Raw genomic sequence first — 18354 nt, 5'->3', positions numbered from 1 at the left:
GATGGAGGTTTGAAGGGTTAAAGCTCTTCAAGAATGAAACATCAGCTGTTACCTCGAAGATTTCTTCAAAGTGTTCAAAGAGATAAACGGTTCTTCGAAGTGTTTCTGCTGGATAGGAAATAAAGAATACTGAGCCAAAAGTTACTCTGGAGACAATAATCATGTAGTAATTTCTCTAATTTTGATTTTTGTTTTTTTTCTGCCAAATAATTTAGTTTAATTTTAAAATGGATAGCAACTGGGTAGCTGTCGAACAACTAGAAGTAAATTTAAATGAAAGTAATTTTTGGAACTGTATTAATCTTTTAATAACTAAATCTTTTGCATTGAATCGTAATGCTGGTGGTTGTAATTTTATTAACCTTGGTGAATACTCGGAGGTAAAAATCAACAACGTAACCAACTTTGTGAAATATCTAAGTGCTAGCTCTATAAAGGACTACAATGAAGTTAAAAGATTGTTAAAAACATATTTTTCCGCTGATATATTATCTGCTGATGTTTTTTATGAAATTTTTTTCAATTACAGCACTTGTCGGCTAGAAGTTCCTTATGTTTTTCTGAGATTAACGTTTCCAAAGAATGGAGTGTTTAGATTGGATATTTTTGATTTAATTCATTGTGATTTTTCTAAAAATAGTGTTAAATTTTCAAAACTATTTACGTCAGACGCTAGACCTCATTTATTGCTAGATTTACCATATTTATTTAATTATCATGAAGGAATGCTCAGTTTGTTGGTGACTGTTCATGAAGATCCAGACGGCCTTAGTTTCTTGAAGACATCACTGTTTCCTAAACTCAAAATGTGGGTGGTCCAAGGTGATGTGAAAAGAGAACAAGTATATTCATTGTGTTTAGTGGCTGTAGATGAGTATGTTGTATTATACAATGAGTTGAAGAAAAAGTATGTTCATCTGATAAAAGAGGTTTGTATGCTATTAAATTTTTAGTGATTTTCGTTCGCACTGTAATTTTTTTTTTTTTTTGCGCATCAACAGCTGAGGTTATTAGCGCCCGGAGCTTTTTCCAGTGCACTGCCGGCCTCCGGATAGTGTTCTCTCGTTACAGACAACACTGTCCATCACCGGACAGTGAGCTGTAAGAAGCTCCTAGGAAGAGAAAATCTAAGGGTCAGCTGCTGGATTCGAACCCGGGACCTCCGCGTGGGAGTCCAGTATGCTAAGCACTGTAATTGTTTTAATTTTGAAAATGGTTTACCTTATTGATGGGAAATAGGGCTGATAAAAGGTCAATCTTAGTTTCTTCAATTTTTTTAATTAATGTTTTACTATCTTTGCCTTTTTTTTTATATTCCCCAAAAAATATTAATTCGATTTAATGAAGTTGTACAATACATTCTTCTTTTTTTTCTCAGCGTTTCTACAAAACCAAATGGAGTTGAAGTGCTTGCTATTTTTCTTTTAAAACCAGTGTGAAATACCAAGTTTTTCTAGTATAAACACAAAACATAAATTGTGCTAAACGTAAATTTATATTCAACGTAAAAGTCTTTGAAGTTTAATATATACACACATATATAAATAGAACCTATCTCTAAATAGACTGAGAAATATCAACTGTAAATTATTTTTTTACAAGTTCACTATTTTTATACAAGCTTTTTAATGATTTTGGCCCATGTAATACATTGTTTGTTAAAAAGTTTAGCTTAGTAATTTGACCCATCATTTCAAAAGTAGACATTTCAATTTTCTTAATTATGCGTAAAATTTGCACATTAGTGATTTGGTTTTGGTCGTTTGGCAGATCATTTTAGTTTTAGAAAAGAATAAGAAATATTTTCAGGGCAGTGAGCTGTAAGATGCTCCTAGAAAGACAAAATCTAAGGGCTAGCAGCTGTATATGAACTAGTGATGGGCTATTTGAGCGGACTCGTTCCATTGGAACGAGTCCGATGGTGGAACGAGTTGATTCAAATCCCTATTTTTAAAAAAAAGTGATTCCGCCCCGCCCCAAAAAATTTAGGCAAATAAAAATGAAAATGAGGCAGCAGAAGGTTTGGAACGATTAAACATAAGAACAAATGTCACGCAATTTATTATATTATTATATCATTAAATGTTAGCTTTCCCAGTTAATAACAAAACTATATTTCTTTAACACACATTGAGTACTATCCCTAATTTCCAATTGCTCTGATAAATATAAAATTAACAACGTAATACAAATATTAACACAAAAATAGGCTAGTCAAATATAAATTCAAGCAATGCAGTTTTGTCATTATCTAGCTTGACCACTAGAAGACTGGAGTTAACTTACTTCAAGAGTATTCAAGGTAGAGAAACGGAAATGGGTAGGAAATTATTCCATAAAAATTCTAACCCTTCAAAATTATAATTACTCATAATATTTATTAACTAAGAATTGAATATCAAGCTTTTAAAATATTATCTTATTGTTTTACAAAAAGAAAAAGCTGTGTGCTTAATCTTAAACTTAGCGCTGGACACTCTTACTCTCATCTTCATTGGCGTAAGCTTGAACGTGTACATGTCAGCTAGACGGTCAAAGTAAAACTGGGCCAAAATTTAGTATTACCTAACTGGTTTACTTAGTGTAGTATCCCTCCCACTCTATCACCTATTTCACAAACATTCATCGATTGGAAATATTTTTTAGTTAAATATTCGTTTCATTGGAATACAAAAAACATTATAACGCTTTCTTAAGATGATTTGAATTTTTAAAATTTGTTTTTGTCCATTACTCTTATAAAATACGAAGAATTTCAAATAAAATATAATATACAAACACAGAATGATCTAGTGTGCAGGTGGAGTCAGTCGTAGTTACCATGACAACGGAACCGTTAAACGACTCCGGCCCAGCTCTAGCATTTTCATTGGTTAAATCCACTGGAGTTGGTGGAGTCGAATCCGGAGTGATTTAAATCCTTTTGAAACCGGACTCGTTCCATTTTTTCGTTCACTGAATCTAGCCAATAGAAATTGCTGGAGCTGGAACCGGAGTTGTTTAACGGTTCCATTGCTATGGTAACGAGGACTGACTCCACCTGCATACTAGATCATTGTGTTTGTATATTATATTTTATTTGAAATTCTTCGTATTATATAAGAGTAATGGACAAAAACAAATTTTAAAAATTAAAATCATCTTAAGAAAGCGTTATAATGTTTTTTGTATTCAAATAAAACGAATATTTAACTAAAAATTATTTCCAATCGATGAATGTTTGTGAAATTGGTGATAGAGTGGGAGGGATACTGCAGTAAGTAAACCAATTAGGTAATACTAAATTTTGGCTCAGTGTTACTTTGACTGTCTCACGGTCATGTACACGGTTAAACTTACCCAATGAAGATAAGAATAAGAGTGTCCAGCGCTATGTTAAAGATTAAGCACACAGCTTTTTCTTTTCGTAAGATAATAAGATAATATTTTTAAAGCTTGATATACAAGTCCTAGTAAATAAATATTTCTTTATTTATGAGTAATTATCATTTTGCTTGAAGGGTTAGAATTTTTTTTATGGGAATAATTTCCTACCCATTTCCGTTTCTCTACCTTGGATCCTCTTGAAGCACGTTAACTCCAGTCTTCCAGTGGTCAAGCTAGATAATGACTAAACAGCATTGCTTTAATTTTTATAATTGACTAGTCTATTTTTATGTTAATTTTTGTGTTACGTTGTTAATTTTATATTTATCAGTGCAATTGGAAATTAGGGATAGTACTCAATGTGTGTTAAAGAAATATAGTTTTGTTATTAACTGGGAAAGCTAACATTTAATGATATTTTTTAATAAATTGCGTGACATTTTTACTAATGCATAGGGTAAGTACAGAGACCGGAATCGGTGAACGAGTTGTTGGAATCGATTCCAACCCTGGAACTGATTCAAATCCAACGAGTCCAAAGACGGACTCGTTCTGCCCATCACTAATATGAACCCCCTTGGTCACCGCGTTGGAATCCAGTATTTGCTAACCACTGGCTAATCGGTTTCCTAGAGAGCATGTTAAAAATAAATTTGTGACTCATACTTCTAATTGAAAAAAAGAAATCGCCATTTCTTTGAGCTTGTTTTGGTTTAAACTTTTAATGTTAAATGTCTTGAGTTTTTTTTTTTTGTCCCGATTCTGAAGAAATTGGATATAGTGATGATGAATCCTAGGAGATCTGTAACTTTTAAGATACTAAAAATAAAAAATGTAGAATCTATGACCTTTTTTAAGACCCCAATTTTCCTTATATTTTCCTGTTGAAGATATGGACCGAATGCACAAATGTAGAAAAATTTATTCATGAAGATATAGCAATTGCAACCTATTTGATTCTATTGTGGGATAAAAAACCTCAAAAATTCGTTGACTTAGGATGTGGTAACGGTTTACTAGTTTACATAATGAACAGTGAAGGACATGATGGCATTGGAATTGATGTTCGTTCAAGAAAGATATGGGAAAATTACCCTTCTAGCACTGTTCTTAAGGTAAGTAACTTTATATTTTCTTTATTAAATTTATTTTTTCAAAATTAATGTATCACTTACTATAGAACGATGGTTATTGTCAAAGAGCTGAAGGTTTTTCTATTCCTCTCTCTCTCTGTTTCAGACAGTCCTAAATGTTTTAATTCTTACATTTTATTGTAAATCCAAGTTTGTAAGACCGTACAATGAAAGAACACACAGAGAGAGAGAGAGAGGAGTACCCCCACCTCCGAAAAATCCCTCCAGTAAAGTTCTACTTTAAAGTTGAACTTTAAATTTTCTGTTAGTTCTCATTGGGGTATTGAAATGAAATATAAAGTTCGTTCTTCCAACAATTTTACGTTTATGAGATACGTGTGTTCACATACGTACACAGAATAAACTTATTAGCGCTTAGGGATCTGAAAAAAGATACTTCCGTAGGAAATTTGACTCGATCGCTATGCTTTCTTTCGGAGTAAGATTAAGTAAAAATTTGTTAATTTTTAACTTTAGAACCAACTTTTTTTATTTCCAGGTAATGCAGATCACCCCCTCAGAGTGTTCATTGTTCAGAGACGCCGATTGGATTATTGGTAATCATTCTGACGAATTAACTCCATGGATCCCAGTGATCAGCATGAGGAGTTCTTACAAAACGAATTTCTTTCTGTTACCATGCTGTGCGTATGAATTTAATGGTCAGAAGTATTGTAGAAGTAACACGAAAAAAAGTATTTATCATGATTACATGGATTATGTTGAAAAAATTTGCAACACTTGTGGATTTATTGTTCGTAGAGATCGTTTACGAATTCCTTCAACTAAAAGGATATGTTTTGTGAGTTTTGGTAGGTTATACGATGAATGTGAACAGGATGGTAAGGTTGAGGAAGAAGTAGTGAAATTAATACATGGTCTATCTGTTGACTGTACTGAAAAGGCTGCCACCAGATGGCTGAACGATTATAAGCCAAGAGAAGCTGTTGAAAGAGTACGTAATTGTACGCAATTAAACAAGAAAGTAATCAACGATATTGTCTCACATGTTGCAGAATTATTACTCAGAGATTATACTACAAAAATCTGGAACGAAGGGATTCCGAAAAAGTTAAGTGACCTTGTCAAATCAATGCCAGATGATTTGATGGTTCAGTTAAAAAATGAATGTGGAGGCCTACAGACTGTTTTAAGAAATAATCAGAATATCTTCCAGCTCCAAAATGGATTCGTTAAATTTAGAAAACCAACTGAAAAAATTATGACCGACTTAGATAAATGGAAAAAGAGAACTTGTTGGTTTTACAATAATCATCCAGATTCGTGTCCATTGCCAGATGAAAGTTGTTCATACAGACATGAAATTGAAAATATTTCCAGCTGAACTCAACTTTTGATGTTTAAAGTTTGTATAAGCAAATATAAAACATATTTTTTTAAATAAAATTGTTAAAATGACGTGTGAATTCCCTATTGTGAATATTATTATACAATAATTTTTGTTATTTTCAGTCAACAACTGGCTCATAAATTCTCTGTTTACATGTTTCTTTAAAGCTGGTTACTTCAGTTATGATGAGGAATGATACTTAGGATGTAACAAATCAATGGAAAGAAAATTAAATCAGGCACCAATTAGGTTTGTTTAGAATTTGACAGTCTGAATTAATGTTTGTTCGAAACGCAATTAATGAGAAATTAAGAAGCAATAATTAAAAAAAATTGTATATTTTCATTTTTAAGTAAAAAAAAGGTACCCATTTAATATTATGCAAAGCAGACTTGCTTCGAAAACCAAAAATTTCTGTTTTTTACTCTGAGAAAATTATATTTATATAGAATGATCAACTTCGAACATTCTATGCATCCTGATTTTTCATAACAAAGCCCTGTTGAAAAGAAAATCTTTCTCGAACTAATAAAACGAATTTTCAATCAAGCACCCAAACGAAGTGTAAAGTTTGAACTTTCTATGATTCTTCGTTTTTGTGCTCGGGTGCTCACATACAGGAAGCGACCATTTTTCATGTAATACCTAAACTTTTTATTTCCGGTGATATAGAAAATTTGACCCAATCGTAGCACTTCTTTGTTGTCTATTAGAGGAAAGTAAGGATATGAAATATTGAAAGTGTTTGAATTAATAAAACGTTTATTGCTCTGATACAATTGCAACAATATATAATGGTGAACACACAGCCAATTACAATCGGCTTCCTCTCACTTATTTCAAGTTATTGTCGCTTTTAAAAAACTTACAAATTTTGTTATTAGTTTATTAATAATAAAAGTAGAAGTAATTAACATAAACAATTCATAAGATCACTATTAGTACAAACAATTAAACGTAGCACAATGAATACATACAAGTAATGTTTTCAATTCTAAGTATTTGGGAAAAAAGAATTTTAAAAAAATCTATGCCATAAATCTTGATAGGTGAGAATGAAGGTTAAAATGAACCAAACTGCTAGAAAGAGCGAGCTACCGTAATTCGTCATATTTACGATTATTTGAAATGGAAGTGGCTATAAAGCCATATCCATTGCGACCTTCTATTGTCGTCTCTTAAAAGTCCGTGTTAGTTCGTAGAATGAGGCGTGAACTTTACATTTGACAGGCTAGGGTATGTATGTGGGTTCTCCACACTCGAATAGTTACTCTTACCAAACTTAAGCTCAGGTTGTATATACTTTTCAGTCATTGTACGACTGTAGTGTCGCCAATGTGCAATGTTATTACAGTTAAGTTGGGATTCCCGCAGGGACGTCAAATTTCCTGAAGATGTGTCAAACAAGAAAAGGTGTAAAAAGTTTATAACTATAGCGATAAGCTATAGCTGTTGTGGATTTTATATTTTGTACCAAGGGAGCAATTTGAGGAAGCTAAAATAATGATACTAAAAATGAAGGAACCCACCATACTTTGCCCTCAATATTTTGAGGTTAAACTCAACTTCAATCCAAATCCTCCATATGTGTATCAATCGACAATCATATTACTGATGTCAGTATCAATTACCTGGGTAGGAAATACAAGAACAAATTATTATTTCCAGCTTCTTCTTCCTGTCAGATAAGGTTTTGACAAACCATCTCTCTTTTACCACACTTTACATAGTCCTCGCAATTTCATTGGAATTAATGAACCTTCAGGGTGTCTTTATGCTTTTCTCGAACCATTGCTGTTCTTCAATCGAAGAATGTGACCAAAACTTGCCAGCATGTTAATTTAAGGAGTTTAAAAATGAAGTTTTTTTTTCAGCTGTTTTAGTTTTGCAATATCCTTCTCAGCCATTTATTTCAAGTTCACTTTTCCTGATTTCTTTTCTTTCAGATTTCAAGTCATATCTCAGTATGTGTGCAGTTTTCTTAACCTCTAACGTTCAATTAAATATATAAGGAATTTTAACTTTAATGGAGCACGAAAATTTATTTTAAAAGAATCTTATTCTATTTCAAATCACGTATGGTTGCTAATAACAAAAAATGTGGAAGTTGCTGAGGACGGTTTATGGTCTGCTGTGCAGCAGAGTACAGAAGATCAACAATCAATGCAACATTGTAAATTGTTCTTCAGGAGGTACTAGGGTACTCAGGATTCAGACTCTCGAGAGGATGGCAGCTTTAGCATGCGGGGACCTAAGATTGTCAGGTGGCCTTAGAAGATTGCGTTCTAAGACTTTAGACAGTCAGAAGGTGTAAGTTCCCTTTTAAGAAGCCCAAGATGGGTACTACCATGAGTAAAGGAGGTAAACTGCATTTTCCAACGCTTGTTTGGTTCACATCTAATGCCCTCATCACCAAAATAATACTACACTTTGTAACATGTCTCTTGAGATTTTATTCCCCTTTTTTAAATTATACACTTTTTGTTTTTTCTCACACTAATCTTTTCTAAAAATACTAGTAATTATAAATTATACCATACTTGAAAGGTATAATTCCTTTTATTTATTTATACACTTTGCTAAACCTATTAAGGTAACTTAGGGCTGATATATCCCTTAATTTACTTTAAGTAATAACTATTATTATTTCATTTTCCGGGTACTATTAAATAGTTCAACACTGAAAATGAAAAGATTTTACTATTCGATTGTAAAAACTAAAAATGTTAAAATTCAACTGTGTAGTTATACGTATTATTGTGAATCACGTACTAAAATATTTTAAATTTAAAATCTAATATTCCTAAATCTAAAAATAAAGTCTAATACTAAAAACAAAGAAAAGACTAGTAAAAAATTGATTGACTTTTTTGTAATGTCGACAAGATGAGATGATTGATTTGCTTGAGCACTAATTTAAGTACGACAGATCGATATCTCCTAAGGCGACCTAATACGCCACACAATGTAACGCTTGCGAACCAACAGTGAAGTCTTTATACTGAGCAAATACGCTTATCTACAACAAGTAAACATTATCATTAATATTTCTCCAATTATATACCTAAAACTATTTTCTACTCTTAACATTATGCAGTTTGGAAAATCGCATTAATTAAAATGATACAGGAAAAGGATGCCTATCACCTATTCCGGTTTCAAATAAGTGTTTCAGATCTACTTGAGTGCCGAAAGCGCAAGAAAATGGCCGTTTTCTAAACAGTTTAATAAAATGATTTAGTAAAGCATTCTTAAAAATAATTAATATTTTTTAAGAGATTCTTGTGATTGTTCGTTTTGAGCTAAGTATTATTTACAAACATGCATACACCTCCGTAAGAGTATGTAATATAAACATGAAGTCGCCGACCCGTTTTTAATGTCGGCTTCAGTTAAATAAAGAAATTGAAGGTTAATAGCAGGGGAAGTGCTGGTATGGTGTATGTCAAATCTGAATACAGAAAAACAAAATAAAAATTCATCACCTTATCTTTCAATTGTTGTCCTAATTGCAGCGCTACTGTGAACAGGACTAAAACATCATTCAACCAAGGAACGGAAGCTTCTGCTTGATGTGATTCAAATTTCATTGTTCCTTGGACAAAGCTAACTTGGTAAACAGCGAACACTAACTTGTGACTTTGTATGTAAAAACTTAACGCCAGATCTTCAGGCAATGCAGGATTTAAACATTTCTAAAACAAAATAAAAACAATTATGATTTACTTGCAAAATGGTAGTTTTTAAAGGAAAAAAAATTCTCTAGCAAGCAGAGTATAAATGGGTACAGTATTAACAGTTATGTTTAGTTTATTTTGTAGCAATCTAATATCTATCGTCATTTATGCCTATAAATTTTGGTATATATTGTAAATAAAACTCGTAAAGCTTATCATTATATCTTAATTTTGGATAAGGCAACCTTATATTTAAATGCAGTAATTATAATAAAATATAAAAAATCTATTGCCATAAAATGGTAATAACATTTGAATTCATACCATATTTCTGCTTTTCATAAGATCATCGATTGTCCTCTTTCTAGGCAATATTAAAGAAGTTCTTCCTCTTTGAAGACAGCCAAGAATATTGCCCAAAATATGAAGCACCTCCTCAGATGATCTGAAAGTGTTTTACAATTAAATTTCTGTACTAAGAACAACAGCAAGAGGAAGACTTTGTGAGATAACTTTTAAATCCTTTTAAAAAAGCTAATTCAAAAGATATGTAAATGATCAATAAGTGCTTATGACTTGGCAGTTGATACGCTTCCATGGGATGTTGGCTAACATATCCCTCGTCACCAACACTTACATAAAAATTAGGCCCTCTAATGTATCCCTGGAGTTAAGTGAGAAGATAATTTCGATTTCCTTGAAACTGTGTCTATAAAATATAATTATTTTTATTCATTCTTAAATTTCTTAAAAAAATTCTTAAATTTTGAATACTCATCGCAAAATGGTCTGTTTGCGAATGAATATAATTATCAAAACGAGCGATCAAAGTCCCGTACCTCGAAGATGAGTGAATGGATTTTAATTTTTCTTATTCCCCAAAACGAAACCTACAGTTTTCACTAACCTTCAATATTATAGACACGATCGAAATATTTACTAACTGTCACAGGAATATTGGAGAGCATGAGACTTATCTCTGGTTTGCTTTCCCTGTCCCAAATAGTTGTAATGGAACATTCGATATTTTTTGAAAACACAAATTAGAAGGAAATTAAATAACATGCATTAAATTCCGATTTACAGAAGGTGAGCAGTAAGATAAGGAGAATATTACCTAAAAATATAATCTTTATCAATATTCTCAATAGTTATTAAAGCCTGATGCAGATGGTTGACGGCATCTTGTACCTGATGCAGCCTCCATGGGTTCTCACTCTGAATAGATGTTCGATAATTGACAGTTTGTTGGCGCTGTATTTTAAAATTTATATCCTATAATTAAAAAATAAATAAATAAATAAACACAAACCTCTGACGTAATTGATGAACTGAAATATCATGAACGAAATACTTACTGCGTGTGAAATACAATCACCTGTCAGAGATACGACACACTTGAGCTGATCTAACCCACTAGTAAGGACAAATTTTTCATGCTTCTGAGGAGCATCAGTATTAAAAACAAATGGAAACTTTCGTGAACATTCCTGCAATGAAGAATTTTTGAATTACAAAAAAAGTAATTGAAATAAAAAAGTAATTAAAAAAAACATTAACAAACTAACCACTAATATTGCACTTAATTGATTCAGTACAGCATGAACCTCTTTATGTAGAACCCATTCGAATTCATTTTGCTGAAATATATGTATTAAATGAATTTATCAATGAATATATTGAACAAATGCATAAAATTGAAACAAAAAACTTACCAGGCATATTGCTTCTTCTTTTTCTGAATCAACCATCGCTTTACATAAAACCATTTACTGGCTCCTTTCAAATCACAATGCTTAATATGGAATGCAGATTGATTATTAATGAATCATCACCCTGCTACCTGTTCATAAAAACAATATTCTGGTCACTTTACAAGGAAAATAAAAAAATAAATCATGCCTACTGAATACTCAACCGTAAGTACCTAAAAATAAACAATACAATAAATAAATCGTTAGTTTCACATAAATTTACTTTTACAAGGGTTAATTGTTAAAACAGTAGTTAAATTATCTGCAACATTAGAATAAACAGCTTCCTATCGATCTTTAAGTATAGCTTTCCTTAAATCGATGTTTTCACGGTAAACTCTCCCAGCAAAAGTAAATTAATAAATTTACTCCTTGTAAAAATTTAATCAATTGTGCCAAATTTTGAAGACAGTTCCCACATTAATATATGCTTTTGGGTCCCATAAGAACATCTGAATTTAGAACTATTAGCGATTTTCTGTTTTTAGTTATTTTTATGTTCTCAAATTTTATAAAAACCACTTTTTCCCTTAAACCTACGGAGTCGAGACTTGGAAGAATGAGTCCATTGATTCTTTCATGTAATGCAATACATGCTAGACAAACTACCTGCAGAAAAGCACCTTCGTTGCATCAGAGTAGAAGATAGCCGATGTGCCCAGGATTAAGGTGCTGATTTATGTCCTTAGCACCAGTATATCACTGATGATAAGATAGAATTGTTGTTAGAAAATTAATAGAAGGAAACAAAATCGATGTACATTCTGGCTAAACAACGTCGGTGGGCCGAAGTAGCCCCAAATCAGCTAGCCACAGAATAAATTCTTAATACATCCACATGAATCTTACTAAAATAGACGCTTAAACAACTCCTTAAATAATTTATTTTCGCTGAAAAATGGTTTTAATGAAAAAAAGATAAAAGCAAACCCATTGTTACTGGGTTGTTGAGAAAGCTGTCAGTTTAAACTTAATAGAGCTTGGATGATTCATTAAAACTTAGGGGAAGGTTATTACAAGGTTGGAGACTTTTCAGAAAGCAATTCCTGGTTGAGCCCAGGATCTAATCATTTCGTTAGTGTAATCTATGGTTTAGTTATGGATTTACCTAGTTTAATTCTAAGATATATTAGTTTATATGGAAAGGCCGTTTGTGCCGATCTGTTGCAACCCAGTTGAATGTAGTTAAAATAAAAGAAAGCAACTTTAATGTTAAAAGTAATTTCCAAAAATATTTGTAGTATCTGCTATTTCGTGAAATACGTTAATTTGTATAAAATAATAGATCAGTGGAGAGCCTAAAATAAAGAATTGTTTTCTAACTTAATTTAATAATTATTGAACATGTCTTCAAACTTCAGGTAAGTAGTAAACTTACTTTTTGTAAAGTGTCCTTTTTTTACTCACAATTTATACAAAAAAAGAATAAATTTTATTTTAACTAAGTGTCAGCTTCTTAGTGAGCTGACCTAGATTTACTTTATGAATAAAAGATAAAATTCTGCAGATTAGATTTAATACTTTTTTATCATACTAATATTTTCAGTAAAGTTGATGAATATGGATTTGAGCGCCCTGATGATTTTGACTATACTACTTACGAGTCATTTATGTCTCAATATTTGAAAATATTGGCGAAAAGGTCTAGAAAATGGACGCGCGCAATGACAAAGCAAAGGTTGTTACGCAAGCCGCATACTTTAAAAAGGGAGATAAGGAAAGGAATTCCTAATGAGCACAGGGAAAAGGTGAATTTAGAATTTAAGAACATTATTTAATTTCTTTATTTTTAACTTTCTTTATTTTAAGCAAATTTTCGGAACAGTCATCACCAAATATTAGTTTAGATATCACTTAGTTAGTATTTTTAAATCTGGTATGACAGCAAAGGTATTTCCGGTACACTTACGTTAATTTTAGCAACACTGCTCAAAAACGAAAAATCGCAGGAAGGTCACATATTTTGTTTTTCCTCCAATTATTTGCTCACTAATATTTCTGATCGAGTTGGAAGTTAGTCCCTAATTAGAATCGCTATCGTTAAATGTCTAATTTATATACTTGAAATATTTTCCGAAAAAAAAAGGATTTTCGAACTGAGATGCCATTCTGATTTACCATTTGTGCTAACTTGATAAGAAATGTATTATGAGTTTTGTTACTTACAAAACTTATGTTTATGTGGAGCTTTGTAATATGTCGTAATTTTTATAGTAAACATGGTCAGCACAACACAAAAACGAAAAATATTAGTACAGAAATTTGGTAATCGTAGGAATAAACGATTATTCTTTAAACTTGGTATTCTAGTTAAATGCTGTAGTTTTATAACTCATTTGAAGAAGTAACGGTTAATTTACTTCCTGTGGCCTAGGTTTCTATTTCCGGCACTAGTCCAACAAAGACGTTGGATCCAAATGTTGGTAGGATTTTTGACGTACTATTGAAGCCTGAGTGAAAACTTGTAGAGCGTTTGATAATGGATAGCTAGCGCAGGTTGTAGCACGAATCGGTTAGCAAGCTTACCACTGAACACCCCTGGGTATGCCACTGATAAAGACAATTAGGGCTTATACAAATGAAATAAATAAAGAGTTATGTGATCACAACATTTTTTTTTTTCGTTAAGTATTTAAGTAAACTCTACTAAAGCACAATTTCATAACATGTGAATTAATTTTTTTTTTTTTTTTAGATTTGGCTGTACGTGAGTGGGGCAGCCGACGAAATGAACCTTAATGTAGGATTGTATCAGAAATTATTGAATTCTAAACACGATACAACACTTACAGAAATGATTAGAACTGATCTCCCCAGAACGTTTCCGGATAATATATTTTTTAATTCCGGCGATGAATATCAAGAACAATTATTCAGAGTGTTAGTGGCGTACGGCCATCATAATAAAGTTACCGGATATTGCCAGGTAACGATTATAGTGTTTGTAAGGCTATTACAAAAAGAAAATGTCCATTGTTACTTTACGTCTGATTCTTAATTCTTTCTAGGGAATGAATTACATTGCAGGTCTACTGTTGTTAGTTACTAAAAGTGAAGAGTCCACTTTTTGGTTGTTGAAGGTATGTTACCATAACTTTTCAACAATGTGTATTTTAATTTTTGAGAACACACGCGATAATTTACCTGTATGTTTACTTTACAGACTCTTGTTGAGAGAATATTACCAGATTACTATAGCAACACCATGGATGGATTGCTAACTGACATTGATGTAATATCTGAATTGGTCAGGTTTGTTTTTTGTGATCAGTATTTTTCAAGAAAGTAGGGAAACTATTAAACTATCTTTAAGCTGTCCGCTAACGTGAATAAGTACAATAATCGTTCAAAGCTTAAAGAAAATCGTTAGAGCTATTTTTAAGTAAAACTCTGGAAAGTGAAAAATCAGTCTACTAAGTCGCTCTTACGATATTGAGGAGTTTTTATTTATAATTTACTGTAAGGTCGCCTGGTAAGGACAATATCAAAATATAAATCACTATTGGCATCCCATTACGTTTCCTTTTTAAGATATTGTGTTTCAAATATCATTTTCTAAAAAAAAAAAACCACTTTTTAAGAAAGGGAGTCTCAAAATGGGAATATCCGATGAAATATCTATTTCGAAAATTTAACGTAAGCACAATGCTTACCCGTAAGATGGGGGAAGTGATTGGATACTAGCGGAAATAAAAATTATCCTTAGAGAGAATATGTGTACAAGATGAATATTGTCTAAATGATTATTGAAAAGAAGTCAAAACATAAGGCGTCATATCTAAGTATTAATATAATTAATTGCTAAGTATTGTTTAGAAAAATCAAACTATTTGGCTACATTTCGATTGAGTGTCCATCTTTTGCAAAACTTTATTTAAATCTGCTTCCTACTTTGTTTTTTTTTTTTTGCCTTGAAGAAGACACCAAGCCATCAATTTAATCAGTTTTGGACACCACTGCAAAATAATTGCTGGACAAATGTAAAGAATTAAGTAGTTTATCATCAATAATCGGCCATTGAAGATTTCTCCAGCAACTAATTTATATATAATTCTTAATTACAACTGTGAGAGATTTATTTTGTTCTTTTTTTTAGCTCAAAGTACCCGGCAGTAAATGCCCATTTATCACAACTAGGACTGCCTTGGCCTGTTGTTTTGACAAAATGGTTGGTCTGTTTATATTGTGAAGTGCTGCCCACAGAGGTATACAAGTTTTGTTATTTATAATTTATTTTATTCCATATTTATTATCGTTTCTGTTTTAAATTAATTCCATAAATTAAAAATCTCTGTGAAGACAGTTTTAAGAATATGGGATTGCCTATTTAATGAAGGATCAAAAATTTTATTAAGAGTTGCTATTACATTGATTGCCCTGCACAAGTCTGAGATATTGGCTTGCGATCAGTTCTTGGATGTTAGCGATTGTTTAAAAGCAATTGTCAAAGGTCCTAACGTTATACATTGCCATAAGTTTCTGAAGGTAATTTTTTTTTTTAATTATATAATTTATAAACGCATGTGACACACTTTTATCCTAGTAATATTCTAATAAAAGAAAGTTTCAATAGTAATTTTTATCAGATATATTCGTTTTGAAATCTCCTGAAACAGGATAGGAGGTTATTTTGTAATTTTTGCGTGTAAACCTCTAACCGGAAACGAAAAGTTTCCGTGAAAATTTGACGCACCGAATTTAATTACTATCTTTTAAATACTATGTTTCAGAATATATTCAAGGTTCCTGGAAAAATTAGCTCAAAGCAGATTTCTAGATTAAGAGAAACCATTGCTGCGAATAGGATAACTAAGAACAAAAATGAAAGAAAGTAAAACTGAAGGAATCAAAAAAGAGATCTTAAAATTTCGTCTGTATCGAACAAATTATGTATACCTCAATGGCTGGCCAAACATTTTATATTTGTGTGTCCTTAAATAAACAAAATTTTGTATCATTTTATGGAGCTTTAATGAACAAAATAACTTTTTACAGCTTTTTATATAATAAATGGATGTACGATTTTTTGCGCATTATGGTTTTTTTTTTCTTTTCATTTTAATTTATTATAATTATTGATTATTGTTTCCGGTTTGCCGAAAGATGTTTTCATTGTGATAACTTTAATCTGTCATCGTACCGAATATTCAACAATAACGTTTGCTTCAGTGGAGCAGAGCATGTCTAATTTAAGAACTGTTTAAGAGCATTCTATATTTTTTCTAACTTCTTGTATGTCTGTTGGTGACTGACTAAATGTTAAAAAATAAATCCTAAATGAAATTAAAGATTTTTTCTATTTTTTTTTTTTTTTTTTTTTTTTAGATTTCAGTATTCAGTATTTTCCTAAAATTTATGGACTGTAAAACTTACTTAAATGGCTGATCTAGAACGTCTAGCGGGTTCCTAGTTCCGGTTTATCACCTCGCTGAGCTGTTATCTGATCTCGTAACTTACTGGATTCTAGTTAGATTAAACTTCTTTATGCTGCGATTACATTAAAACGCTGCTTATGTAGCTGTTGAACACGCCCATCCGTAGAAAATCATTTGTGATTATTCATTGTTTATTATAATTAGTCATCTCGTTCATTCAATCATCACATTTCCTTTATGTTTCTATGTTGTCAAACGATTGTTCCATTATCATTCAGAAACTATAAAAACTAAGAATATAAAATTTATTATAACCACAAAATAGTGGACAGTCGCAGTTCAATGTCGCATGAAACTGCACTGAAAGTAATTTAAGGACTAACGGTTTAGTTAACACTATATAAGAACTAGGTTTATGAATAAATTTGTAAATACTAACTCACAAGTCTTTTGACTATAGAAGAAGTGTTTTTCTTAACAATTAGCAATTTCAGTTCTCAGCTGATATAACATCTGTGCCCTTTCATGAAATTTAACTAAATTTGTATTTTTTCCTGTTTCCAGTTCAAGTATATTTTTATTTTATTTTCATGTGACTATACGATTCTAACACATTTTAACTCTACCAACAGCAAGTTACGTATTCGTTCAACTTGTGTGAAACTATATCGTTATTGGTGCATGAACTTGGGAATAGTTTGACTGTGTCCCATGAACGTGTTTTTAAAAAGTGAAGTGAGGGTGTCAGAGTACCTGTAAGATTGCGTGCAACAGGCACAATCAATTGACAGTTGTTTCTATTCAGAAACCACGTCTTGGTTCATTTTTAAATATTCAAATTTAGAAAGACAAAATTCTGAATTGAATTTAAATTTTAGTGACACATGGACAATGAACAATTCACAACTGTTGTTCAATCGCCAGATCTTATCCTAGTCCATTTTTTTTTTCTACTGCAGTAGTTAAATTGTTTTAAGATAACAGTAAATAAAGTAGACGCCTATTTCTTCTAGGCGGGACTCCAATGTCTGCCAAATCAGGTGGAAGTGGATGCAAGCTCACAATAAATATTTTACCAATCAATAAACAGTGAACTTAAACGGGTAAGCTCCCTCTCACTTGTCCAAATTCGTAACATTAAAACAAACTTTATATAACTAATGATTTGTGGGTGAGTTAAAATAATAAAGCACTTTGAAAACTCAAAAGACTATATTTATAATAAAAGTAACTTAATCTTGAAGTATATTAAAATAAGTAGCATGGAAATGTACTGTACAATAACTACTTCCGTTCCTGAAGTCTTGTTAATATTGTGAATTACATTTATTAGGATTGAATAATGAATGTTGTGCAGTATTTATCTTTAGGCCCAAAAATTAACAAAAAAAAAAAGATGGGGTCATTGAAACATTTTTCTTTCGGAACACTTCCGGTCACCGGGCAGTAATGGTCTCCTAGAAAGAGAAAATGTTAATTCAGCCAACTGGACTACAGCACACAGGGATCTTCGCGTAGAGGCCAGCCCTGACTGATTACCTTAAGAGTGGGGTTAGTTAGCATTATTCTGTAAAACAAAGCGTTAAGGTGAGAACGAACTGTTTGTAGAACATCTTTACTGTTACATCACTAATAATGGTTGATTTGATTGTTGATTGAAATAAAATTGGCACACATCTGGCACGTCACAATTTGTGC

At 31.7% G+C, this 18354-nt stretch overlaps 3 protein-coding genes across 8 annotated transcripts; 2 read left to right on the top strand and 1 right to left on the bottom strand.

Moving 5' to 3' along the window:
- LOC141459798 (probable tRNA (uracil-O(2)-)-methyltransferase) lies at window positions 1-8350 on the top strand. 2 transcript variants are annotated; one of them, XM_074139286.1, is made up of 4 exons: window positions 1-929; window positions 4257-4481; window positions 4999-5865; window positions 5973-8350. In XM_074139286.1, exons 1-3 carry the CDS (start codon window positions 228-230, stop codon window positions 5842-5844), a joined length of 1773 nt encoding a protein of 590 aa, XP_073995387.1. In that variant the 5' UTR covers window positions 1-227; the 3' UTR covers window positions 5845-5865; window positions 5973-8350. The 2 variants fall into 2 exon arrangements, with proteins under 2 accessions (XP_073995387.1, XP_073995386.1); XM_074139285.1 differs by lacking the exon at window positions 5973-8350 and having other exon boundaries at window positions 4999-5918.
- On the bottom strand, window positions 6595-17506 carry rogdi (rogdi atypical leucine zipper). Of its 5 annotated transcripts, none has more exons than XM_074139315.1 (9): window positions 17096-17506; window positions 16655-16946; window positions 11243-11370; window positions 11096-11167; window positions 10886-11017; window positions 10645-10802; window positions 9852-9972; window positions 9336-9545; window positions 6595-8869 (listed from the first exon to the last, which is right to left on the bottom strand). In XM_074139315.1, the coding sequence occupies exons 3-9, from the start codon at window positions 11294-11296 to the stop codon at window positions 8801-8803; spliced, it is 816 nt and encodes a 271-aa protein (XP_073995416.1). In that variant the 5' UTR covers window positions 11297-11370; window positions 16655-16946; window positions 17096-17506; the 3' UTR covers window positions 6595-8800. The 5 variants fall into 5 exon arrangements, with proteins under 5 accessions (XP_073995416.1, XP_073995417.1, XP_073995418.1 ...); XM_074139316.1 differs by having other exon boundaries at window positions 17100-17506; XM_074139317.1 differs by lacking the exon at window positions 17096-17506 and having other exon boundaries at window positions 16655-17053.
- On the top strand, window positions 12277-16314 carry LOC141459804 (growth hormone-regulated TBC protein 1-A-like). The gene is made up of 8 exons (XM_074139300.1): window positions 12277-12642; window positions 12828-13029; window positions 13977-14207; window positions 14290-14361; window positions 14445-14533; window positions 15378-15486; window positions 15581-15766; window positions 16012-16314. Exons 1-8 carry the CDS (start codon window positions 12626-12628, stop codon window positions 16114-16116), a joined length of 1011 nt encoding a protein of 336 aa, XP_073995401.1. The 5' UTR covers window positions 12277-12625; the 3' UTR covers window positions 16117-16314.
- Window positions 17507-18354: the final 848 nt, after the last annotated feature.

Source organism: Rhodnius prolixus, unplaced genomic scaffold (genome assembly GCF_049639745.1).
Source record: "Rhodnius prolixus isolate KJV_2025 unplaced genomic scaffold, Rpr scaffold_23, whole genome shotgun sequence".
NCBI classification, from domain to species: domain Eukaryota; kingdom Metazoa; phylum Arthropoda; class Insecta; order Hemiptera; family Reduviidae; genus Rhodnius; species Rhodnius prolixus.
Note: the sequence above shows the minus strand (reverse complement) of the source record. Positions and strands in the feature narration are given on the sequence as shown.

Excerpts from the sequence above, each read along its gene's own strand:
- rogdi (XM_074139315.1), bottom strand. The coding sequence starts at position 11,296 with ATGGTTTTATGTAAAGCGATGGTTGATTCAGAAAAAGAAGAAGCAATA. Across the intron at positions 11,168-11,242 it reads AAGAAGAAGCAATATGCCTG|CAAAATGAATTCGAATGGGT; the intron begins GTAAGTTTTTTG and ends CATATATTTCAG. Across the intron at positions 9,546-9,851 it reads TTATGAAAAGCAGAAATATG|AAATGTTTAAATCCTGCATT; the intron begins GTATGAATTCAA and ends ATTTTGTTTTAG.
- LOC141459798 (XM_074139286.1), top strand. The coding sequence starts at position 228 with ATGGATAGCAACTGGGTAGCTGTCGAACAACTAGAAGTAAATTTAAAT. Across the intron at positions 930-4,256 it reads ATGTTCATCTGATAAAAGAG|ATATGGACCGAATGCACAAA; the intron begins GTTTGTATGCTA and ends TTCCTGTTGAAG. Across the intron at positions 4,482-4,998 it reads CTTCTAGCACTGTTCTTAAG|GTAATGCAGATCACCCCCTC; the intron begins GTAAGTAACTTT and ends TTTTATTTCCAG.
- LOC141459804 (XM_074139300.1), top strand. Across the intron at positions 14,208-14,289 it reads AAGTTACCGGATATTGCCAG|GGAATGAATTACATTGCAGG; the intron begins GTAACGATTATA and ends AATTCTTTCTAG. Across the intron at positions 14,534-15,377 it reads GTAATATCTGAATTGGTCAG|CTCAAAGTACCCGGCAGTAA; the intron begins GTTTGTTTTTTG and ends TCTTTTTTTTAG.